The following is a 27,113-nucleotide window of genomic DNA, read 5'->3' on the forward strand; positions in this document are numbered from 1 at the left end:
CCCATGCTAATTTCATGACAATAGATACATTATTAGCTATGAAGTACGTTTGAATGGCAAAAAAATGAAACATGGCACCATGTGCATATCATTACACAACTAAAATTACTAGAAATCACAATTTTTTTATAAAATCATTCTTTAAAGTGGTGAAACATGACGATGCTCGATTGACTTAAATTGCTTACCAGGCCTGTACGAAGCTTTTCATTCGCATGTAAGTACACTATTGACCATATTTCTTCAATGATTAAAGATCGATTGGATGATAAAGGCACCCGCGTGGGCTGGTGCCTGAAACTGCTTTAGGTATCTTAACTGAGACACAAGCCCTCATCTTGGAAAGCCTTCATGCTAGCGTCCTCAGTAACCTCATTCCTCCTGATTTGAAAATGAAAACGGATTGATGAATATTTCTCTGATTCGTATGAACGAGGCTATTTATGGTTTCTCGTCCCCATTAGTGATTTTTAAATACTTCGATCAGTGTACGCTTATTTGAAAAATTCATCTTGCAATCATTAATATCAGAGCAAGGTTAAAAAGCAAAGTTTTGATCATATTTCGTATCGCGCGCGGTTACTCTTTGGGTGGCGATCGCCATGCACCCTAGATTCAGTGGTGTCAATTTCGCTTAAGTAGCTGTGCCGCTGTGGTGTAAACAAATCGTAATGCCGTCCCGTGACGATGTAGGTTATTGTTAATTGTTTGAGATATGGAGGGAGAAAAGAAGCTTGTTGAATGGTTCGAATTAATCATAGCTCGAAAATTATTGACTAGTGTTATGGATCTACAAGTGTTTGCATGTGCCATCGCTATCGTTGTATTTCAAACAAGATCAAGTTTATCGATGCTCGATTGACTTAAATTGCTTACCAGACCTGTACGAACCTTTTCATTTGCATGTAAGTACACTATTGATCATATTTCTTCAATGATTAAAGATCGATTGGATGATAAAGGCACCCGCGTGGGCTGGTGCCTGAAACTGCTTTAGGTATCGTAACTAATTGTTCCATGGGTTCGCATGTAGCGCAGGTTTGAGGGTTGACGAGCTGCATTTTCGAAGTCGCCTCATGTATCTAACTGCGCAGTAATTTGTGTCCAAAGGAGTTGAGGATTTTGGGTCAGGATGGAAACTGTTGTGAATCTCATATTTCCCGGTATTTGTATTGATTGTGCCTATAAGAATGAGATTGGTAACTTGTTTTTGATGGGAAGCGGAAAGTTATGTTTCACCACTTTAAAGAATGATTTTATTAAAAAAAATTGTGATTTCTAGTAATTTTAGTTGTGTAATGATATGCACATGGTGCCATGTTTCATTTTTTTGCTATTCAAACGTACTTCGTAGCTAATAATGTATCTATTGTCATGAAATTAGCATGGGCGTTACACCAGATGTAATTGGTTTACTGGCATTTCATTGATTCACTCGCTGTGAGCATGCCTTGTTGATGACACTGGTAATTTCCCTTACCACCAGCCCTGATGTTGTGGGTTAATATCCCTCCTAGCGAGTTGCTTCTACTTCTAGGGCAAGGATGTGTGTTTATGCATTGATAACTTATTATAAGAGGGGGGGAAAATGCCCAAATTAAGCTTCATAAGCATGACCATTATTGCCGTGAGTGTGCATCGCGAATAATCTCACGCTGAATCGACCGGAATACTATGAATCTATTTGTTCATGTCCCTACATTCTCCTGCTCTTTATTTCCCACCAATGAAATGAAGAATTCTCATTTTTCTACCCCTGCTCACCTTAACACAATTTAGCTTTCAATGGAGTGGTTGCATAAGAGTATTTCACAGAAAGAAGAGTAAAAGTTGCTGAAAGGAAGATTATGTTAGCAATCTTTTACGATTGTCTTTTTATTCCTTTCTCTAGATTAGGGAAGATATTGAAATCTTCTGCATTCTATTTGAATTCTTCTTCTTAATTCTTCCAGTAATTTTTCACAAAAGAAAAATTTCATGACATTGTTCTGGGAACCAATCATCATTAAAGATATTATGTTGGAAAACTTCTCTGTTAACCTTTTGTTCAGTGATTGGCATGTTAGAGTAGGCATAATAACCTTTGAGCTATTATAATAAAAAAGAGCACCTATCTGCCCTAATAAATGGGAAAGCTCAAACATATATAGTCAAAAGAGACAAATAATCTGTTCATGTCCATTCTCTCACCACTTTTTGCTCTTGTCTCTGTCTGATTTTTTTCTGAATTTTTGGTTCCCCCATTCTATTGAAGTATTTGTTGTTGGGTAGTTGAAAGATAAGTTTAAAGGAGATAAGAGAAAAGTACGAAAAAGATCGTGGTGGAGCGTTCTGAGGAATGGCCATTGAAATGATATGCTGTTAATTCAATGCACTGCTATTGGAATATGGGTAACCAATGTTCTACAGTTTGTGTTTACTCGATTGATAAGGATGTGTTTTCAGTTTATCTAGATGTAATTGAAGCTCCACAGTGAAAATAATTCTTTGTTTTATTCCTCTGAATTTATTGGATTGGCTATGTTTTGTGCAAGTTGCCTTTTGCAAACACTTGGGACGTACATTCGCAAAATTTTCATGATCTCAGTTATGAACAGCTATGCATTCCTGCAAGCATTTTACTGAGATCATGAAAATTTTGAGAATGTACGCCCCAAGTGTTTGCAACACTTGGCAACTATTTGGGGGTTAATGCCTCTCCTTTGGAGTTTCTTCTACTCCCAGGGTAAGGATGATTATGTATGGGTTATTGTAAGAGGGGGCAAAAGTACCCTAAATATGCTTCATAAACTAGCAACTGAACTAAACATGCTAATATTAACTTACAAAACATTTTCAGTCAACTTAAATTCTTATGCAAGGTCTGGATGAATTTACTTTGATCTGAAATAATTTATTTTATGCATCCAGCCTTCAATTCATGCTAAAAATATGGTAGGATTTTGATTCTTGTGATTAATTTTGACTCTCGCCTGCTCCTCAGGTAGGCGTGACAAGTGAGGCGGTCGCAGCTCTCGGCCGTTCAGAATGACATCGGAGCTGGTGGGGGGAGGCTGTGCCGGGGGTGGGGTTGGAGACGGCGGTGGCGGAGGTGGATCGCGGGCGACGCCCCCCTCGCCCGGCACCCCCAAGAAGGGTGGCAAAATGATGGCCGTGAGGGTCCAAATGCTTGATGACTCCGTCACCATGTTCCAAGTGCAGGTAAATAGCCCACCCATTCATCCATTTGCGGCAAAGTAGCTGCACGGCATTTAATTCCATGCACGTTATTGCAGATAATGTCTTAAACATAAAACCTGGGTCATGGTATTTGTGGTAATTCTCATTATGATAGTTTTTAATGAAAGGTAGAGCTATTGTGGCAGGTCAGGGAAATATAATGATCTATTTGACATTTTTCAGAATAGGGTGGTTTCCTATTATTTTTTTATTGCCTAAATCGAAAGATTATTGCTCCTGGAGTACGTATTTCAAGCTTTTAGTTTTTTAAATGACAATATCTAATTTTCACAATTAAATGAAAAGTGAAAATTTTCAAGCGCGCAAAAATGTGACGGGTAAGTATGAATGCCGGGAAATCTCCGTGTGACGTCATTCTGGTTCCCTCTGCCACAAGTGAGGTGACCTTGGGACGAGGCTTTGAGCAATGATACGATGGAGGATGCTAGCAGGTACCATGCTAGCTGGTAGTGCTTGGCTTAAATAAGGATTATTAATACCTTATCAAATGAAGAAAACTTTCTGACCTTTGGCAGTTTTAATAGGTGATTATTAAGAGATGTTTCCCTGAGCTCTGTGCCTCATGCATGCATTGGTAACCTCAGACGATGTAAAACTCCCATCCACTCGTTTAGAAACTAGGTCCCTGTGACGTCACGTGGAGTGGCATCGCATGGGTGCTAATCTGGCCTTTTTCAAATGAGGATAAAATTTACCCTTGCCATTCATCTAAACTGGTATTTCTAAAACCAAATAATTTTTATATTATGAATACACTAATGGTGGGTAACGAATTGCAATCAATGCCTTTCGTTTTCTTTAATGAAGGAATCTACCCTATTATAATGTGCCTGCATGCTTGAAAAATAATGGCTTTCATGAGTTTAAACAGTATGGAATGGCATTCATGGAGTTAATGTGAGAAATTTTTTCATGTTTTCTAAATTCCTTTTGGTCAATATCACAGCTCCATAACTTGAGACAAGTCCTAACTCATGGAAAGGAGGAGTGGAATGAATTGGGGTAATTGGCCCTTCAAATTTGGCATGCTCTGGTGGTGTTTATCTACAACCCACTGTAGAAATGATTTTTATTTTAGAGTTTGTATTTTCTCACTCAGAGATGAATTTAATCGTCATATAAGGCACTAATCTCTTTTAGTCGCTCTTATTACTTTTTGTGAATGTTCAGTGTTCACAACCTCACACTTGTTGCTATTAGACAAAGCAGAAGTTTATGAATTTTGTCACAGAAAAAGGAATACTGGACCAAATTAAAGGTCATCTATCTTGTACAAGACATTGCAATCCTGTAAAGATTTTGGGAATCTAATGGTTGATTCAACCTAAGGATTTTATCCAAGAAATTTTCTCGAATAAATTATGGAAATGCATGGCAACTCTTTTTAATGTTGAATAGAATTTCAGAAAAAATATTTTATGATTCGAGTATAATTTCATAGTTTTTGAATGCATATTCTCGGTATGCTTCAGCTAAATAAGGCAGCCACTTGATTGGGACAACAGGTGCCAGTCTTGATATTTTTACTACTGACTGGAATCTACTGAAAATTTTTAAACCATCTCTGTTGCATTCGTTATAAGCATTAGAGCGTGCTTTCATTTTGCAAGTATAATAACTCTTCTATAATGATGAGGGTGTGACACCTTGAGTTATAGCTTTTGAGTACATAATGTGAATCCTAGTTATGGTGGCTTAAAGTTATTGTTTGGTTCTGATTTAGATAAATTCAATATTCATACTCAGCAGTAAATTATTATATGAAATGTATATAGTGTAAGTCCTCCTGGAAATAATTAATATATCTTATTTTGAAACAGGCTAAGGCTGTGGGTCGAGTCCTCTTTGACCAGGTCTGCAAGCAGCTTAATCTTTTGGAGGCAGACTATTTTGGACTAGAATACCAGGAACTTGGTGGCACAAGGGTGAGCTGAGTTTTTTGATTAGAGAAAACTGGGAAACAAACTTTTTGTGACCCGAAGTCTTTTGGTAGCATGTCAGCGTTAAAATTCCCTAAAGTTCATATTTTAAGAAACACGAAGAATTATTTGCTTTCTTTCAGGATTACTTAAAATTACATCATGCATATGGCTCGACTCTTACAATTATGTACATCTGTGTATAAATTCTCATTCTGAATCAATCATTTACTATGTTGGTGATTATTGTTGTTTGTGTAAGCAGAGGTGCAATTCTTACCTCCAAGTTTGTTTTGTATAAGCATCATACTGTAATAATTCCAGCTTTTTATCCAGTAATATGAATGCCACTATCAGTGATGCTTAGTGATTCAGCTGCTCCTTGGTTTGATATCCTTGTAATCTTGTGATGTATGGAAATATTTATCATGGTAGGGGTTGCATAAAATCATTTTCCAGTTAAGTTTCTGATGATTGGCTAAATTATTTTGATGCAAAATTATGAGTAGTGAAATATGAAGCCTTTTTTCTTTTGTGAGCTATGATTTAATGGTGACACTCTTATTTATTTGCAGTATTGGCTGGATCTGGAGAAACCAGTCAGTCGTCAAGTGGGTCTTACCTTACCTGAATGCCTTCTGAGGTTTTGTGTAAAATTCTACACTCCAGATCCTGCGCAGCTGGAAGAGGAATTTACGAGATATTTATTCTGCTTACAAGTGAAACGTGACCTTGCACAGGGCCTTATTCTTTGCAATGATAATACGGCAGCTCTCATGGCTTCTTATATTGTCCAAGGTAAGCGGATATCCTAGTGATGTAATGCCTTATCCTGTGAAATTCGTTTATCCTTCCCAGTTTCAGATTCCTTTTTTTCTTGATTGTGTCACCAAAAAATTGTGCTGTTTCTCTGTATTCCTTTATGTTCTGATCATATTCCTGTGCCCATTATTTACTTGATGTAGTGTAGATGGTTTTGGTCTAAACATGAAAAATCAATGTGATGATAAATATTTCATCCAAGCAGTAAGCGTGATGGAATAGCTGAAATTTTTGCTGTCAGAATCCTGTGTGCATAATTCAGTTTGCCTAATTTTTTATTGATAATTTACTAATTTTTCCATGCCTCTATTTTTTTAAATTTTTTTATCAAATTGTTGGTCTATCTGAAGTTGTGATTTTTAACTTAAATTTGGAGTGTTTCCAAAATTTCTCTGGGTAATTGATGATTATAAAATGTATTTCAATTTTTTTCAGCTGAGTGTGGAGATTATGTTGTTGAAGATTATCCTGATCATACATACCTCTCAACCTACAAATTCGTCCCTCATCAAGATTCAGAACTAGAAAGGCGGATAATGGAAAACCATAAGAAGCATGCGTAAGTTAATACCCTGCTCTTTGTTCTTTCTAGTCTATATTGGCATAGAGGGTGCAGTGATGGATTAAGCCCTGTAGTTCTGAAGATATCAATCTGTAAGGTGGCTATCGGATGAAAGTTTTGATTTAACCAGCCCAAAAAAATTAAAACTCACAATGAGGAACTTGCATGGGTCGTAGATTGCTCTAAAAACTATTTTAAATAAGTCAAATGGATACATTAGCTCGCAAAAATACCTTCAGTTTGTCTATTCAACATCAAAAGAAATAAAAAAATTGTATTTAAAATCGAGAAAAATTTCTCTGAGCCGACCACTGCGCGAAGACACCCGAGCGTTGCCGAGGCCTGGCGTGACGTCATAGGTGCCTAAACAACCGTAGGGAGTTGGGAAATACGCTGAGCGCATGGTGTAAAATTTGTTTTGAGGGATTATTTAGCCGCTCATCGTCAATTTATTTCGTTCTGTTATTCTTGGGCAAGTTTTCCTATTGCTATTGCACCTAGATTATCACTTGGGATATAAATAATGCGGCATTGGGATGATGAAGTACAAGCGTTTCACTTCGTATGTTTTAGTTATCAGAAAAATGGATGATAACGTTGCCACTCGTTCGAATAGTACACCTGAAATTCATCTACATCTACATAATACCCCGCAAGCCGCCTAAAAGGCGTGTGGCATGGGGTGTTAGAACACCAGACTTTTTTTAGGACACCAAAAATTGATGCCACGACCCTCATGGAATTTGTTAAGACAAATTATTGCTATACGTCGGCGGCAAATCGAGGTGTAAAAGAAACTTGTAATACTGGAGGATAACGATCGTAAGCTGTGCTGTTGAATTTGGCAACGCCGAATTAGCGGAGAAGGTAGTCCTATCCGTCCTACGGTACGAATTCACAGCAAAACAGTCTGCACACAACCCACATGGGAGATCGCGAATCGGTTCCGCTGCCAACACGCACACAAGCTACAACCTATTTCAATAATATAGGTAAATCCACAAACAATATACTAGCATATACCATAAAAATATACTGGGAAATAGGCAAATACTTTTATCAAAAACTGGAAGTCACTGTCACATTCTGATATTCATCACGTACAACTTACAATAACAGAACTCGTTATGATGAAAACAACTATTTATTCACTGATTTAAACCCTTAAATTAGCCCACACAAGTGACACAGGTGACTTTTCTCACTACTATTCGTTGAAATAATGGAATAACAAACTTGACACACAGTTTTTATTTCAATAGCGTGATCGTGAAATGTCATATCTACGGTGAACAACGGAGATTAGCACGCCTCTGACAATTTTTACCCTACTGTTAGACATTTATCGATAGCGTAATAGCAATTATTACAATTCAATCACGATGGAACACTGATAACTCTTGGCCGATATTTTTCAACCTTGTCAAACTTTGTGCATTACAACCACTGGCACTGTGATTATTAGCAGTAGCTTAACGGGAGATGTCACGTTGAAAATAACACTATTTTGGCACAAAAATGTTCCTAGATGCCTCCAATCAGTGAGCAAAAGTTGCATTGATTGGAATTCACCCCATAATACAAGCAAAGACAGTCCTAAGTGATGAATTGAGTGTTGAGCTAACTTGTCAGAAATAAGTAATGTCGGTGAAATCTTGAGTGATTGCCCTTTTTATTTTGTTTCGTGGGCCTCATTTGTGTGTGAAATTATATCATACTTTTAGATGTTTTACTCAGATAAATTATTATACTCATAAATGTTTCCTTGTCACAGGGGGCAGTCTCCTGCCGAAGCTGACCTCAATTTATTAGAAACTGCTAGGAGGTGTGAGTTGTATGGGATGAAGATGCATCCGGCGAAGGTAATTTTTATTTTATTTTTTATCCTTAGTAAAAAGGAATATGGAAAATGTGTACATTCATCTGTTCCTCCCCTTCCTTCATGGCAAAAGCAACCTTCAAAGCTTCCAGTTGCCTCCTCTGCATATTGATGCCACATGCTTTTGTTAAAAATGAGTGAATGTTAATAATTTGCCTTTCTGTTGAAAACCAATCTTTGATTTGCAAATAAGCTAAATTTTTTTCAGGGGATAGTTTCTTCTTTTTAATTTTTTAGAACTTTTAGTGGGTGATTAATTTTTTTTTTCATTTTCAATGGTTATTGCACAACTATTCCAAGCTCCATTCAAATCTAAAGAAACGATTGTTTTCAAGTAGGTAGTATCTATTTTCTAGGGTCAAATTTTTTCATTATATAAGTATGCTGTATCATGATTGTTAGAAATGTTCCCCTGGTGAAGACGGCTTTTGGTGGATATGGAATAGACTAATTTATATACTTATCTCATCAATGAATCCTTTTCCTCTCACTTCATTTACTGCCTATTGCTGTATTTTTGGTGCTTCTCCATTAAGAATATTCTTTCTTCTCCTTTTCTCCTCCTGTATTTTCTATTTTTTGCTCTCATAGGTTTCACCTAGAGCATAATAAAAAATATTCATTCATTCAATCTTTTTGATGAAACTTTCATCTTTCTTGGGCTTCATCAACGTATCAACCATCTTGAGAACTGCATTATTTGCCTTCTTCTCTGTTCATGAAAACATTGTTCATCCTTGGGGTTGTACTAAATAAGCTGCTGGACAAACATGATTGAAACTGACCATCCAACAAAGTCACTGAAAATGTCTTAATTATTTCTTTCTCCAACATTTTTTCTGACAACTACACGATCAGATGATGTTGTTTCTGTCCATGCTTTTCGTAATTCCCATTTTTTTAATGTTGAACAGAATATACTCTGGTAGATGTTTACATTTTGAGGCATGGAATGATAACTTTTTAAGAAGAAAGCCATATTTTTAATAAATGAACCATTATTGAATTCAATGATGGTGGTGCAATCTTCCTCCATCTGGTTTATTTTAACTTGTTTCGTGCTGCAAATTTTGAAACAAAGTCACCCATTGGGCCAAAGTGTTTTTCACTTTCCTTTTGCTTTAATAATTAGGTCCTTTACGTTTGAGTTTTTTGGGTCCATTCAGCTATGTGTACCATGCCGATCATGTCATTTATGGCACCGAAATAGCTGTGACCAATGGCATCCTCTTCACAGCGGACATAGTCATAGGGCACATTACTGCAGAGATTGGTATAAAAAAATACTCCACAGATCTCAAACTCGGCAGACCACATAACACTCGTTCACTCCAAAAAATGTAAAGATAAACAACGCCTTCTGGCCCCTTTGGCTAGGGTCGCTTCTCATGCAGATGTTTTATGGTACTCTATGAATGAAAACTGAGGAGAAACCCAGAGTGCCCTCCATAAAAAGCATGAACTGGAAGGGGTAGTCATTCACGCGGTTTGTGAGATGTTTTCTGTCTTGGTTTCTATGGCAAGACCGAAAGACCCGAGGCAAAATTGGTGTCTTGTTTCCAAGCATAGAACGAGTGGCCAAAAAAGTGACTCATTCATCGGTCATTATGACCAAAGGAGCGTGAAGATGAAGTAGGCATTTCGATCATTATGACTGAACTGGCAGTGAGCATGTTAACCATGATGTTTTGTATGCTCAGAGAGTTTATATATACCTAATTGTGATAATTGTTGCCAAATGCATTTAGTAATCAATACCTGTATTTAAAACGTAAAGAGTTATTTATTTTGCTCACTTCTGTGGCTGTGCAAAAATATCTTTCTGACCCTAATGTTCTTATTCATTTATACAGGATCACGAAGGAGTCCCTTTGAACTTAGCTGTGGCACACATGGGGATTGTAGTATTCCAGAACTACACCAAAATCAACACATTTTCTTGGGCTAAAATACGAAAAATTAGTTTTAAGAGAAAGCGGTTTTTGGTGAAGCTTCATCCTGAAGGCTATGTAAGTACATATAAAGTTTTTATGAGGGAAATGTCTTCTGTGGCACACTTGAATCGCACAGTTCTGCCCACGTTTTATAGATTCATATGTGTACCCTTGAAGTGTAGTGTAATGAGGCTATGAAGCTAATTAGCTACGATGTGATAGCAATTAGATGTCGTATGAAAAAATATGCAGCCTAAAACCTTTCATTACCATTTTCCACATCCTTATACATTCTACTTTCAGTCTCTCTTCTTATGATGTCTTTTTATGTACACATTTTTTTAAATAATTACAGATGTTAATAGGTATTTTTCACATAAGTTGTCAGATAAAACAATTTATAAATCAAAGTGGATCTGGAATATTCCACCTGAGCTACTTTACTTGAACCACTGTTCCTCTATATGATGACTTTTTCTCTTCTGGATAGCTGATTTTGAACCCCATGAGTTATGAATAATCCTCTTTGGCTTATACTACTTAGGAGTACTTTGGCTTATAATACGTAGGTAGCTATTAAGGAGTGACATTAATTTACTTCAAGTTTTAATTTGAAATTGGCGCCAGTATCTATGGTGATTCCTGTCAAAAGCGTAAAATCCTGGAAAATCATATTTAGTCTTGGTAAGAAGCATTGATAGTAACTTGGTAGGAGATTTTCCTCATTTTTAAAATTGAAATTATCTCTCTTTGATGCTTCTTGTTAATATCCCTTCAATTTTTGTGTGGAATTGTACCATTTCATTGTCATTTATCATTTTTTTGTGGTAGTGTATTGCAGAACTGTGATGAAAAAACTTCTAGTCTTTGTATAATGGTGTTAATAATTTGATGATAGATTTAAATATTCAATCAAAATTTGTAAGTATGTACCCATTTTTTCTCTATTTCCTCAGGCAATATTTTTGATGCAAATAAATATATTCAGGGATTTTTTTACTCCTTGTATGACTGAGCTCTGAAACATGAGAAGATTGTTAGATTTTGGTGACGATAGCTTTTAAACTGTCATCTTTTGTAAACTGAAAAAGTTGGTTCTCTTGGAGTTGAAGGCAATCGTTAAATGCGTTGATTTTCTCATTAAAGGCTGGCATGATTAATTTACTACATATTCATTTTCTTAGAGATATGGTGCCTTTCATATATGAATTGTTGTCAGTTTTTTTATAATGATGCCCATGTTCTTCTTCAACTAAATGCGTCTCATTTTCTAGTTCTCGTTAATCTGGCCTGTGAGCTACTGGCCCATGAATAGGGTAGTTTCCTTCATTGAAGAAAACGAAAGGCATTGATTGCGATTCGTTACCCACCATTAGTGTATTCATAATACACAAATTATTTTGTTTTAAAAATACCGGTTTAGACGAATGGCAAGGGCCAAATTTTATCCTCATTTCAAAAAGGCCAGATTGGCGCCCATGCGATACCACTCCACGTGACGTCACAGGGACCTAGTTTCTACACGAGAGGATAGGAGTTATACATCGTCTGAGGTTACCAATGCATGCAAGAGGCACAGAGCTCAGGGGAACATGTCTTAATAATAACCTATTAAAACTGGCCAAGGTCGGAAAGTTTTCTTCGTTTGATAAGGTATTAATAAACCTTTTTTAAGCCAAGCACTACCAGATAGCATGGTACTCAGCTACCCGCTAGCATCCTGCGTCGTATCAGCGCTCAGAGCCTCTCCAAGGTCACCTCACAAGGAGGGAGGGGGAACCAGAAATGCGTCACATGGACTTTTTCCCCATCATTCCTACTTACGCGTCGCGTTTTCGCGCGCTTGAAATTTTTCACTTCTCATTTAATCGCGAAAAATAGATATCGTCATTTAAAAATCTAAAAGCGTGAAATACGTACTCCAGGAGTAATAATCTTTCGATTTAGGCAATAAAAAATAATAGGAAACCACCCTATTGTCAATTTCATAAAAAAATACAACAGTTTATTTGTTTTAGTAGTAAACATTAAGGAAGAAGCATGAATTATACTGCAATTAAATTATTTGAACTTTGTTTACGGGTATTATAATATTAGTTCGATACATTTAATTTTGAAAAATCATATTAACCCCTAAGGGACATTTGAAATTCTGAATATGTAGTTTTGTATGAAAGACAATCCATCTTTTAGTGAACCCACTTAAAGCTAGGTTTCTGCTGCAATGAATATGTATTTTGCCCAGTAACACATTCAATGCGGGCCCGATATTCATTAAAGTAGTCAAATACGGCCTTTATAATTAGATGGAAAAATAGAGGGAGCCTTCCGTGCCATAACTTCCGTTCAAATATGTACTGCTTTTTACAAAGGGCGCACAGGGTGTGATATAGGAAAGCTTGCTGAAGGCCATACATGCGATTGGAAGACTTGGAAGTGGATGTTTGTCATGTATGGAGGCAGAGAAAGGGTTCCCAGCCAGACCGGCAGAGCACGTCAATTGATGTGCTCCGTATCTTGGCTTGGAGGGGACCACGTCAATTGATGTCCTCCGCACTGAATGTGTTAATAAGGGAGATCTCATTTCGCTTGTCTTGTAGGCATTTCTGTATTTAAATTTAACCTTTACCAAGTAGTTACCAACCAACCTAAATGGTTAAAACGCCGATGTCCTTTTCTTGAGCTAATGTCAAGTCTTTTTAATGTGTAGGTAATGACAGGGATCCTATTCTTCAGTAGCTCTGAAATAAGATTTACCTATCATAAGGTGGCAGGAATGAAATTTATATTATATAATTCCATGATTACTAGTGATTAAATTAGGATATTCATTGATGAAAAATAATGATGTTATTAGTACGAGTGAACTTGAGAGATAAAATATATGGGAATCAAACATATTGTCTCCCCTCTAAATTGTGCTCTTGTTAAGGCATGATGTTATATTTTGTTGTCATCATGACAATTGCTGTCTGGGTTAGTGTCACGAGAAGTACAATGTGAGCATTATTGTTTCTGTGATTTTTCTGTTGTGAGTGTGACAAAAAATTGTGTGTGTGGTGCAATTTCTATTTAATTTACGAATATTTATGGTTTTGCAGCCTTTTGCATCTTCCTCTCTCTTAAAATATTCATAATTTTTTGATCCTAGTTCATGCTGTATTTTTTCAGGTTTCACCAGCTATAATTTAGTGCCATCGAACAATGCATTTTGACACTTGTCCATTTAGTCCTATATCAGGTCAATCTGTTAACTAACATCAAAATGATCACAAATTTCCCTTTTCTTTCAGTGTCATTAATGCAATTTATCAGTTCTCTAAAACGTTGATTTTTTTATATCATTAACACTTCAGTGTTACAGCTAAAATGACCTGATGAAACATAGACTTTAATGCTGAATCTGCAGTTCTGAATGTGTTTTCTAATGTTCCGTTTTCCTTTTTGTTGTTTCTTTGTTTCATGTGTTATCTGCTGGGGTCTACTAGACTGAGGTAAAAATCACTCAGTTTTGCTGTAACAAGTGCATTACTAATGAAGCATTGTCGGACTTTGCATTTTTGCACTGTGTTGGTTAATTAATGCTTTGTCATGTTTCTCTTAATTTCAGATGTAGCTAACAAATTCATTGTCTTTTTCCATCGAAATAAACACTAACAAAGGTGATTTAAATAAGCACATCTAACATGGAAATTGGGAATTGTTTTCTCAAATTAATACAATTTTTACTCCCTCTGTTAGTAAAAGAAATTTTTTCTGCTATATTTATTCTGGTTAAAGTAGTAATTATTGACTGTTTCAATTAAGCGAATCATAAAATATTTATGAATGAAAACTTGATCAATCTGTAAACTAACAGATTGTCTTGACGGAAGTCACCTTTAAATGTGTAATCAGTTAAATTCAGCGAATAACTCATCAAAAAAATTAAAATCCTTTTTTTAATCTTGCTTCAGTGACTACTAATGCTTTTTATGCTGTATAATATTAACAGAACATGCTGCATGTTATGAATTGCTTGCAAAACCTTATGAAAGTTTGATATCCCTATGAAAATGTGAGTTTTCAAGACTAACTGATATTTTAAATACTATTGATGCGGCTAAATTCCTTGCCAAGCAAGGTATCATTCTCATATAATTTTAATTAATTTCTTTATTAAGAAGGACCCATAAAAAATTTGTTTGCATTTATAAACAATAGTTTGCCTGCTTGACATTGTCATAGAATCAAAGTAAATGTGTTGTGAAAATTTTATCGTCAAAATTAATAATGTTAGAGTAGTTCATGTTGTTAATTACAGAAATGTTTGTTTTGCAGTTCCTTTAGATTAGCTTAAATAAAAATGAACAATCCTGTGTACCTCATAAAAACACTTAGTGTGACTAGGGTCTTCGGAATGCTCCTCTGTCGTGTATACCATAGAGACACTGAATGTTATTTCAAAAATTTACCCTCTATCCATTATTGTACATGACACACTGCATATGGAGATGTCATCCTGATGTTGAGATTCCATGATTTGTTATAGTTGTAATGTTCTCTACCTTATCATCATTAAAATTGCGATCTCTAAAAAACTTGAGATTTTTGTATTAGCAAAATGTTTAATTTAAATTAAAAATAATATGCTAGTAAATGAATCAGAAGTTAAATAGAATATTAAAGCCATCATTTTAAACTCTTTGATGTTAATTTTTCTTCATAGTGAAATTAATGACACCGCTGTAATTAGGCCAGTTGATAAACCTTGTACTAGTTGTTAACATATAAAAACTGTGACCTACATTTGTAGTCTATATGCTTCCGTTATTTTAAATGGTAGAACAGATATGCATGCAACATCATCAAAAGAACAAGGCCATATGTCCAGTTCAGTTTAGTGCCAGTTTGTATACACCCTTCTCCGAAATTGTTCTCAGAATGATGAATTGAGATGTCATTGGATACAACCTCATTTTGACCACTAATTTTTTGTAGCCTTTAGTGGCATAAATTAGTTAGTTAAATAGCATGCTGATTAGTAATTATTAGTGATGTAATGTATATTATTTTGCTCATCAAGCATTGTTGCAGTAGGTCATGGTGAGAAGTTAGCCTTGACAAATGCGAAATATATTTTTATAACCCTTTTATCAGCAACCTCTCCATCTATCTTTTTGTTTTACATACATCTTCCACATATTTTAGGGCAAGAGCAATAAATTTTATTCAACTATACAGTACAAATTATATTTTTCCTTTGAGAAAATATTTGGTGTTCATTGTCTTATTTTTGTTATAGCTGGAAATATCTGCCATTTATCTTGTAATGATTGTATTTTTTCGAGTTATTGAAAGTGCATAGTCATCAAGCAAGGTTTAGTCTGCAATGACTTTGAATTTAGGGTTGTATGTTGGATGTTGGTACAGTGAGGGTTACTGTATTTGATTGCGTTCACGATACACCTCAAGTGGGACAGGCACATTATTATAGAGTATCGAAGGTCATCATTTTTCATAATTTTATTTTTTTGTTGAATTATGTATGTATATGTATGTATCGAATTTTATTAAAGTAATTCATGTTGTTGCAAATAGTAATTTAGGAGATTCATTTCATGGAAGAATATTGAGTGATTTTCCATTGGATTTCTATGGTTAAATTATTGCTTAGGTTACATGAGAAATGAATTTGTACTTCTAAGTGATGGTTTACATTTACTTAGTAGATGAATCCACGGAATAGGATGCCTGAAAAGCGTAATACATGAATTGTTTTGAATACATGAAGTCAGTACCCATTTCTGTCATAGCAGTTTTTTTTTTCAATAGTTTTTTTCATTCGTAAGTAATTTTATAGCTATGAAGGTAGTGTTTGGAAATACATATATGATATCGGTGATTTTATGTGCAAATTCTCTTTATCCTCTCTCTCCAGAGAGATTAACTATGCTATCAGTTTAACTCCATCGAATGTTGTGACACGGATATACTTTTGGCTAACATTTTGGGACAATGCGTAGTTCTAGCATATGACAAATGCTTATTTAGATACAAAATGGTAGATGTTGAAATAGCTTAATGGTAGTGTAATTGATAATAATATTCTGAAAACATGTAGTGTGTATGTATTTGTATTTAGTTGTTATAATTACTGGGAGAAGTAGGTTTTCTGTCTATATATAGTGATGGAATGCATGCTGGCAAACTGAAGTACTGCGATAAAATTTGGCTTATGCTTACGTGAAAAATTGAAGTTTTGAAGTGTCGTGAAATATGTGTTGACGTTTGAAAATGGCTTTTTAAGAATTGTATTTCCTCATATACACTGAAGTGGGAAATATTTAGGTATTCTATCTTAGTCCTTACCTTTATTAACATCAAATTTTGTAATTGCTCTGTAAATGCAGAGATTTATGACTTATAAAACATGTTTTTGCTGTTTCTTAGAATACAGGTATATTTGTATGTTTTAATTAATATTCTCTATGAGAATTTATTGCAATTAACGAAGGGTATACTTGTGGCATCATTACTATGAAGCCTGGTCATTCAAAATATTTATTTATTCTGGAGTATTCTCTGGGAAGGGAAGTTTCATGTAGCACTTTAGGTTATAAGGATACTTCATTATAACAAATTTATGTTAAGTGATGTGATAATGTGGTTAACTCCTCAGCATAACAATTTTGTTCACAGTGGTCTGGAACTACAGCTTGTATTTGTGAAGGCCATTGGAGTTTTTATTTATGTACATTTTATGCTCCATTCTGTATGTGAAAAACTAATTAAGAATTATCCATGGAAGACTGCCAGTATTCCACTGATGAATATCAGCCTTAACCTCTCGAGCTTGTGCGACGCAGCGTATGCGTCCTCCCTATTCCGTTCTTATATAGTGCTTTAATCATAGGTACAGTAGACTCCCGATTATCCGGGCTAATGATGGGGAGGGACGGCACGAATAATCGGAAAACACGGATAACCCAAACTTCAAATCCAATGTCTTGTAATGATCATAATTTATGTAAAACAAACAATATATTATTATTTATGCCATTATTCTGCTTTATTAGCGTGCTTCCCGGACTCAATGAGAGCTTTCTTCGCCAGTTCGCGATCTTTTTAGCGGCAATAACATGGTTGTACTCGTATTATTAATGCTCCATGTAAGGCCTGGTTTCGAAAACCACACTATCGTAGCTGTGTGATCGCGGATACAGAAAAGTGATTTGCACAAACGCTTCAAAACAACTGCTCGACGTCGGAAACTACATCGTCAGGCACCACGCCACGCAGTCGCGTCTCGCACAAGTTGCCCGGGTTGCAACTGCTGCCGGACGTGTATCCGTGATCACGGAGTGCGTTCGCGCACTGCTAGGCTTGGAAAACACGAACTCGGTGATCCCTTGAATGCAGCTAGCGCGCGATCGCTTCCGTTTTACGAACGGGATTCTGATGGAAATGATAAGCCTGGTGTATCCAAGCATTAATGCAGTAATTCCGATAATTTTGGGTCCAATTTTATTTTTTTATAAGATCGCGGGAAAAATTGAGCGAGAGTTAAAATCATGCACGGATAATCCGCAACCCGGATAAACCGCAGCCGGATAATCGGGAGTCTGCTGTATTTAAATGACCCAAGGTACTTTTATTTAAAGGCACTGAAGATTTTGTGCAGACATTAAGTAAAATATTTTTAGTGTCATAATCGCTCACCGAAAAAAATTTCAAAATATAACAACTCTAAAAAATTGTTTGAACTTGATAATTATTTCTACGCACTTAAAATTTTCAGAGCCGTTTACTTTTGCCTGCTGCCTGTATCAGATGGTTAGTAATTCACCAGTTTGTGGTGTTGCTCAAAACAGGGTCCTATACAGGTTCCTGGGCAGTTTTTACATCTGAATCTTGTCTCATATCTCTTTGCGTTTCCCTCACTTATGACGCACTTTCTTCTTTCTACCTTATATGTTTCAGTTTGTGGGTTTTGTTGAATAAAATGCCATCTGGTCAATAGAGCACATTCCGTATCAGTATCCTTAGGCCGCTCTTTGCACTGTTCTAAATTCTCTCCTGCTCTGATTTTGTTCACTAAGATGAAATTATTCACTTAATGGCAAAATTTTATAGTGGAAAGGATCTCTTTTTACGACTTCCTTCCTCTTTCTCTCTACAAAAAAGAGAAATTTGGTGAGCAATGAAAACCTTTCCTTGAAAATAATGGAGTTTCTAATACATTTTTTCCAATAAAATACATTCTGAAGCTTTGCGTCTTAATTTTTTCCGTCGATGTGAGCAAACCTAGAAATACTCTTATTTCCTCCTGAGTTTTGGGAACTCACTTTTGAAAGCAAGTATTTTTTCCTTTTTAATTTCCTTCATAAATTTTCATGCGGTTTGTCTCAGTCACCATAATTCTAATTATTTCACTATCAAAAAATAACTCAAAATATGCTAAGGGATCTTCTTTACACAGCGATAATTTTTTTATAACTAACTCACTCGCAATTTTTTACACTAAAGCACACAACTCACAGAAAAATGAGATGGTGTAAATATTTGAACCTTACAGGGAGGGGAACCTTTGAATCTTTGAACTATACAGTCAAGGGATTATCCAATTGAAACCTCGGTTGAGGTATCAGAACATTCTGCACTCTTTTCTTCCAGAGCGTCAAGCTCATGCTCATCGAACAACTCATTAGAGCTTGAAGGCATGGTCAACTAAGGAAGGGTTCAGGGACCAAGGCTGAAAATAAATGAAACCAAAGCAAACATAGGTGTGAAAAAACCCCAACCCTAAGCTTCAAATGCCGTTTATGAGATACCAGATGCTGGCAGGTCTTCAAGGTTTCGATAAGCATTGAGTGGCAACACCCAGACAGTCCCTGCCTTCACCATCATTGCCTCAATGTTGATGAGTTAATCTTTAATTTTATAAATCAAAGCAGGTAGCTAAAGCTTGTTCCTTACTTGGAATGACTGGCATAAAGAAAAAGAAGTGTGGTGCCCCAAAAAATTTTCTGGTAATGCCTTTGTATAAAGCTCGAAATAAAAATTGAAAAAAAAAAAGGTTTGTAGGAGTATGTTCTCCCTACAGAAAACTTACTAGTTGATGCCAAAAGATTGACTTAAATTAGGTCAACATGCATATACGATTGATTAAATTGCTATTCAAGATGGAGGATTGTAGAATGGTCCCATTCAAAGAGGTTAATGGTTGATAATTTAATTTACATGTCTATTGTCCGCATCTGACTAATGCCCAAGCCTTAAAACATTCCGAGGAATGAGGAATTTTTAAATCTTTCACTTCTTAAATATATTTATCTCATTGTATCTTCATTTGTCTATCTACTGTAGGAAGTAGGGTCTTGCTAAATATCTATGACATACATTTAAGATTCAGTCATCATTACATTTCTTATAACATTTTATTTTTAAAATCAAACAATTTACTGTCCACCATTATGAACAATGACCAAATTGAGGTTGCCTGGTCTAAGTTCATTTAGTTTTGATTTTTGTTTGCCAGCTTTTTAAAATTACACATTTTTGAGGTTTTATGCTTAGTTGTGTATTGTATGTGCCATAAGTATGTGGAAAATATTTTGTGGTAAAAATTTTGGCTCGTGATCTTTCCTTGTAATCATCACAAATTATAAAGTCAAGTTGGCAAACCTCCGCATCAAAAACTTTTAGCCCATTATCACTAGGTGTATGATCCAGCCAAAGTCCTGAGATGCTTGCCAGCATGATAGCTTTTAATGAATTAGCATGCTGGTTAATAAGCATGATGTCTACCAAACTCATTTGCTTTATTTCATGATAGATTGGGAGCTAGAATACTTTAAAGTATTCTTTAGAGCATAGACCCCCTTGACCAATCATGTAGGCCTCTCTTCCCCTGGAAGGGACAATGTTCTCACGTGACTTGAGCATCAGGTGGGATCTATTACAGGACAAGCTGCTCTGAATGGCAAGGGTCTTTCTTTGCAGGCAATTTCCGCCCTGTCTGTGATGAATGGTTGGTTTTTTGGTGACATTTCGTTGGTACTGTCTTCGCCAATGTCGTTCATTTGTATGTGGCTCTAATTTCTTTGCATTTTTAAAAATTACCTGTAAATTGACCTTAGAGAGATTCAGCATACATATGGTAGGTTTCCATGAATTGTAATCAAAATTTATGAATGCTGCAATTTCTGTTTATAATGCAGTTGGATTCATTCCCCTTCAAATATTGTATTTCAATTTAACTCCCGGGCTGACTTATCCCTCGTTCGTGTATTTTCCTTGATGACAATATGGCTTTCATTCATTCTATAATTCAGGTTTTTTGCCTAAATTTACCTTTTCCAATGGTTTGCAGAATGCTGAGGTATGAGATTGGTCTAATACAAGGATGGCACTCGATTAACATACATTATTTTGTCTTTAAAATAACACCAACTTCAAGTTAAAATGGCTCCACTTTTAGCCTTAAATAACCCCAACTTTTGCGTGTCTCTAAGTATCAGGTCATTGTATATCCATATGCGGTATGGCTAATCACTCATGTACGGTATTTCACGTGTCGCATAAATAACAAGTTGATTGCCTCATGAAGTTCAATGCACATTTTAGCCATCCAATCTACGTCTTATTGCCGATCATAGTGACCAGCAATGAGACCTCCCATCGTGCTATACTGGTCATATTGACTGGCCACTGAGTGACTTGAGTTCTAGGGGAATTTCTTGTGCCAATTGTTTCCTGGGAGAGATTGGTTTGGTATGGAGTGTGACCCTTAGTGACAAATGGTCACAAAGGCCAATTTACTTCAAAATAGAGTGAAATTCATTTTAGATTATGTAATTTTAATGATATTTTTACTTAACATGAATCAATAACATGTAACTGATGAAAAAATGCTGATAGCATGACAGGAAATATTTATCATTGCGGTCTGCAAGTGAAGTCCTGTGAATTGATAGTGAAATTGAAATGTAAATATAAAAATAGACAAGCATCCAGCCCCTCACATGTAAATTAAAAACATTAGTACATGCACAAAATATGCCTGCCTAAAGTTTTTAACGTCATCACAGGTGGTTTGCTACCAAGTAAGCTCACTGAGAATGGAGCATTGTATTTGAGCGAAGTGTGGCATCCTAAATTTCTCTGGATTCTTTTCAACCAAAGGATGCATAATACAGTAAAACCTCTATTTTGTGAACCTCTTTACATCACGAACATCCATACTTCATACCACCCCTTCGGTCCCATCAGATTTACATGTACATTTATAGGCAAACCTCTTTATCTCGTAAAACCTCCACTTATCGTACCAAGGAGATAGCCTACTACCTCCACAAATCGTACCGAGACAATTAGAGGCCATTGATGCAGCTGCCATTACGTACATGGAATGACATTTTCAGCGATAAATGTTTCACCCTAATTTTTTTAGTACACCTTTAATATGCTGTAATTTTCACGTTACTCATTTGTTGAGGCCATTTTCCATATGAGAGCATACCTCACAGTAAATAAGAAAAAAGGTATCTTACTATTCTAATATTTTAAGTGACTGTTGAATTAAAAGAGATCATATCATTTTTTAACGAATCATGGTAAAAATCATGCGATAGCGCTCGCTTTCTGTAACTATTAAATAAAATATATATGTGCACTAATGCATGCATGTTTGTTTAAACACATAAATATAATGATTTAAAAGACAGTGGTACAATTCATTTCCGAAGGATATGAAAAAATGGTGCCTATCACTGGAACCTCTCTATAGTGAACCTCCATACATCAAATTGCCCAAATTTTGGTCCCCTCCATTACGATGTAAAGAGGTTTTACTGTATTGATGTATTACCTCTATTGAAGAGTAGCCAGTGAATCAAAATGGAGAAATACAATTCCTTATCTATGTTTACTTTTTGCAGATTTCACCATTAAAAAATAACTTTGTGTTACCGTTAGAGATTCCGTTGACTCTTTAAATGTAGCAAACTTCAGGGATTTATTTGAAATCAGTAATGTGAAAAATTCATTTTTAATTTTTTACTCTTTTTATTGCTCAATTAAATATTACCTATGCCCATTTTAATGTAGGACTAGAAATTATGTTTTCCCCAAAAGATAATGTTGGTAAAGAAAGTGGATCATTGGGTTACTGCTATTTTTTAAACTTTCTGCAAATTGTCACTAATTTGCAAAATGTCAGGGGAAATTTTTCTATACTCTTAGGCAGAATGTCAGGAAATTTATTAATCTTGGTTTTTTTAACTGCTATGTACTTCAAAATTATATATAGAGATTACCTGGAATTTTTTTGGTCTCTGTATTATGTTTTTAGCCATTGTACCTCACATCATTGTATCTTTTCTTATAAAGAAACTACATCACTGTATATATTTTTCACTCTTGCTGCTCAATGATTTTTCATAATATGTTAGCTATGGGGTTAATTCTTTACATTTTCCATTTTTACCTGAGATTATTTGCACAATTGTATCTCTCTCTCATAGACTGAGGTGTATTATGTAATCATAGGATGCTGATTTTTTTAAATATGTAGCTAACAATGCTTATTAGAGGGAATTGCAGCTGGCATCCTCCTTATGTTCATAGCAAGTACATGTATTCACCTCCAAAGTCTTGTCTTTAATTTTCAAAATTCTTGTGAGATATTGCTATTGATGAGAGAAATTTTCACTGTGTGGTGTTTTGGTATTTTGTAGCATACATTGCCATTAGAAATTGTTTTGTAATCTTTATTGCTCTATTATGTGTTATTTTTGCATGTGTGCTGGTATTTAAGGAATGGACTTTTTTAATGCTCTCTAACATTTTCTGAAATACTTTTCCCATGAAAATGTAAATTTCTTTAATTTCAAGTTGCCTGTAGTGACGTGGATGGCATCTAAAAATAGTAATGGGATACTCTAATTTTCAGGGTTATTATAAGGACACTGTGGAATTTTTCTTTGAGGGACGAAATGAATGCAAGAACTTCTGGAAGAAATGTGTGGAACACCATGGTTTCTTCAGGTGTTCTACAATCAAGAACACTCCTAGGCAAAAGAAGAGAGTTCTTAGCAGAGGTTCATCATTCAGGTTTGTTTTTATGTTATTGCTTAAGGTAACCTGAAGACTTTTTGCAAGCTAGGCGCATGTGCATGACACTGATTGAAATTTTTCCCAATGGTTTTCATTATGATTGGTAGGCACAGTGTTCTGAATCTGTTGTGTTCAAAATTTTTAGAAGAGCAGAGCACATAGTGAGTCCTCGGAATGAAAAATTTTGAATGCATCAAATTCTAATCACTTTGCCAGCCACTCACTCGTAATTAAAGGGATTGAATTTATTTCCATTATTGTCCGGTGCACCCCCATCACTTCTGTGGGGTAATGTTGTGGACCTTCACCCCTCCTCCACTTACCTTAAATGAAATTAAGAAAATCTTTTTAGTCTCTTGGAGAATCTCTAACTGTAAATTTCAATGGCATAGTGCTCCTTCCCCTTTGGTTGTACCTGTGTATGAAATTCATGGATAATTTTTTTGTAATTAGTGAATGGTAGTATTTAAAATGTGAAAGATATTATTGTTAGTTTCAATGTAAAATTTGAATTAAGGGAAAAATATTGTTCATGCCATAGGGAGTCCTATGCTGTTATGTATCGCCACTCGCTTGCTTTGTTGTTTTTATGTATGCCCGTGTGGGCGAGAGTGTAATTTAAAAAATCCACAGAGGAAAAATAATTTGCCTTGACCGGGATTCGAACCCGGATCCCTTGATTTCCAGCCGAGTGCTTTAGCCAGTTAAGCTTCCAAGGCGTCATTCTCCCCTGTGGAAATTTGTGGACTATACCGCACAAGGTGGTATGGACTGCTGAGCATATTATGCGACTAGCAGTCTAAGTCGTGCGCATGGCACCACAGCCAGAGAGCAAAGCCCGAACTTTGAACACGAAGAGGTGTTCACTCTAGACTTATTTAAGTATACCAGGACTAGCCACAGTGATAACTAGGTGGTGCAGTTGACTCGGTAATTGTTATAACCGTGGCTAGTCCCAGTATACTTAAATGTGAGTATAATTGCTTAACGTTATTGGTTTCGTGGTTGTTGGCCATGGATAAACCCATTGAAATTTTCAAAATTCATCGCCTATATCTAACATGGAGGTATTTCATTGTGTAAACTGTGGCATTAAGAAAATTCTGTGTCATTAATGCAATTTTCAAATATTGCTTTCACGTATGACATCCTTCGATGTTTAAAAGTCAAGTAAGGGCACTTGTTATCAATATAAATAATACAATGATGTGTAATGCAAGGGAAAACCACCACATTGTTATCCCAAGGAGTCGCAACTACTCGCCTCATTTTTATGTAGTGACCTGATGTAATTCTGTCAAGTAAAATATTCCAGAGGTAAACTAGTCCCCGATGCATCTTGGGGCTGAGAGTACAGCAAACCCCTAATAATTCTTGTGCGGTTTATCAATGTGGCGAATGATCCGTGCTTGAGTTTTGCCCTCCTTAGATGTTTCCTACAATTTTTGTAAAAAAATTGGATGCAAAAATAGCACGATTATCATAATTTGATGCAAGGATTCACAAGGCTCATTATTTCTGTCGGAATTCCTTTGATAAAATGTAATATTTTCTTTAATTGCTGACAATGTGGTCCGATCTTGTATTGCAGAAGACAATGAGTGGGGGAAAAAACTCCTGGTTAATTTTAGATTTCTTCAATGCTCACCGTATACAAATAAAATGTTATCTACTATCTTTACGTGCATTTTTCATTTCACAAATGAGCGATTAAAGCTGCAGATTCACATGTTTGAATACAGGCCATGGGAAATGGTGATTTACGTCGCACTCATGAGGTCCTGAGATCTTATTTGCACCCTAGCTTTCACATTGTGATGATTACTTTTTGCTGACATGCTGGAGTAGACTCAGTCAGCAACTAATCAATTGCAATACCTAGGTATTGGTGCACAGAATAATCTTGTTCATGGGAAGGTTAAAGCTGCCTATTGGATAGTGAGGAATCACTTACATTATCTTGCACAATGGTCTTCATCAGGTTATTATGACTCTTTATGTGGTTCATGTAGTTGTCTTGTCCTTTCAGGTTGTTCAGTAGTCTTTTCCCTTCATTTGTAATCCTTCCAGCTGCATTTCCCGTTGTTTTCATGGAATAGGCCTCCCATCTATTTTCTTAAAATCACGATTTCATGTGCTCAAGTTTTTCTTATATCTTGTTCCGCAATCATGTGAATTCCCCATGCAATCATTTTGTCTTATGCATTGCTTAGATGGTGATAGTGCCATTTTGACATTGATGACAGCTAGGACTGCACATTGTAGTTGGAATTGATGATTAAAATTAATCATGAAAAATTTAGTTAACTATTAAATTCAATCATTGCACCATTAAGTTTGTGGAACTCTACTGTGTTATTTTGTTCTACCATGAATGTGTCACGTAATGGCTTTTGACCCAGCAGACAGTAATATTATAAAAGGGGAATGAATTAACTTTTTAACTTGTACTTAATCAGTTTTTTTCAGAAAAGTCACTTTTAACTTTGATGAGTTACTTTTTAAGGTGATTAACTTTAACCTTAATCAATTATTTTTTTGTAACTTTCCCGACTCTGCAGCAAATGTTCTTCCAAACCAAGATTCACTCAAATCTATAGCATTTTTCCTAAAATAAGGAAGGAAATTTAATCTGTTAGAGGGTTAACTAACTATGGCAATTGAAACTTTTGAATATCATGCTGTTTCCATGCAGAACTCTGTTGAGAAGTATTTCAAGGTTCTAAGACTAGAAATTTTAATGAAAAGGAACCTGAAGCAAAATATTTTATTACATTCTGTTGCAGCATATGAAATTTTACTTACTCAATGGGAAAACTTCTTATTTGGGTACTTCTTGAGAGGCTTCTAGTTAGATTAAACTTTTTGTTGGCTACTTGGACTTGCGTTTGTATTAAAAAACACTGTTTTTTGTGGATTTTAGGTATAGTGGGAAGACCCAGAAGCAGATAGTTGAGTATGTTAGAGAAAACTATGTCAAGAGACAAACATTTCAGAGGTAAGTAATTCCAGTAACTTTCTCCTTTAATTTCCATTCATTATAGAATTTGCTCTGAATTGAAGTAGGACTAGTTATTATAATTTGGATGAATGTTGCAAGCATTGCAGTTTTTCTCTATCATTCAGGCTCCAGCTAATTTTTTCATATATTGAAATTGAATTCAGTATATTATTTTGAACTTGCTATATTTTTCTTTGAGGCAGTTTTTTTTAAGATGATAGACTTGTTATTATGCCTCAATCTTGCATCAAAATTGAATAATAAGTTGAATTGTCTGTGTGGCCTGATTTGCAAAAGGATTATTTATTTGGCTGTTTGCTTTTAAATTTAATAGTTGATCATAAATTATTTTAAAATATTTGTTTCATTCAAATAATACTTAACCAAACGAAACATGTGTCTGCTCTAGATTACTAATTTTGGGTTTCATTCATTTGAAATAATTAATTTTTGCATGCAGTAAGCATTGCAGGTTAAATCCCACTGCTTGCACACATTTGAGAAAATAAAAGAGTCTACCATGACATTTTTGAGGACACAGTTTCATTGAACACCAAAAATACAATATCATTTAAGTCATTCCTTAAATATCCCAAGGATAAAACATTTTGATATATTTTCTGCTGTTCAGTCAAAAATAACTGTCTTTTTGACATTG

The 27,113-nt window shown here is 35.5% G+C and overlaps 1 protein-coding gene across 1 annotated transcript; it reads left to right on the plus strand.

The window, feature by feature from the left end:
• The first annotated feature begins 636 nt into the window (after window positions 1–636).
• On the plus strand, window positions 637–26,456 carry LOC124160339 (FERM, ARHGEF and pleckstrin domain-containing protein 1). The gene is made up of 9 exons (XM_046536177.1): window positions 637–905; window positions 2,984–3,201; window positions 5,061–5,165; window positions 5,735–5,957; window positions 6,417–6,540; window positions 8,318–8,405; window positions 10,276–10,431; window positions 23,291–23,451; window positions 26,378–26,456. Exons 2-9 carry the CDS (start codon window positions 3,028–3,030, stop codon window positions 26,454–26,456), a joined length of 1,110 nt encoding a protein of 369 aa, XP_046392133.1. The 5' UTR covers window positions 637–905; window positions 2,984–3,027.
• Window positions 26,457–27,113: the final 657 nt, after the last annotated feature.

The sequence above is a fragment of the Ischnura elegans genome, chromosome 6 (assembly GCF_921293095.1).
Source record: "Ischnura elegans chromosome 6, ioIscEleg1.1, whole genome shotgun sequence".
NCBI classification, from domain to species: domain Eukaryota; kingdom Metazoa; phylum Arthropoda; class Insecta; order Odonata; family Coenagrionidae; genus Ischnura; species Ischnura elegans.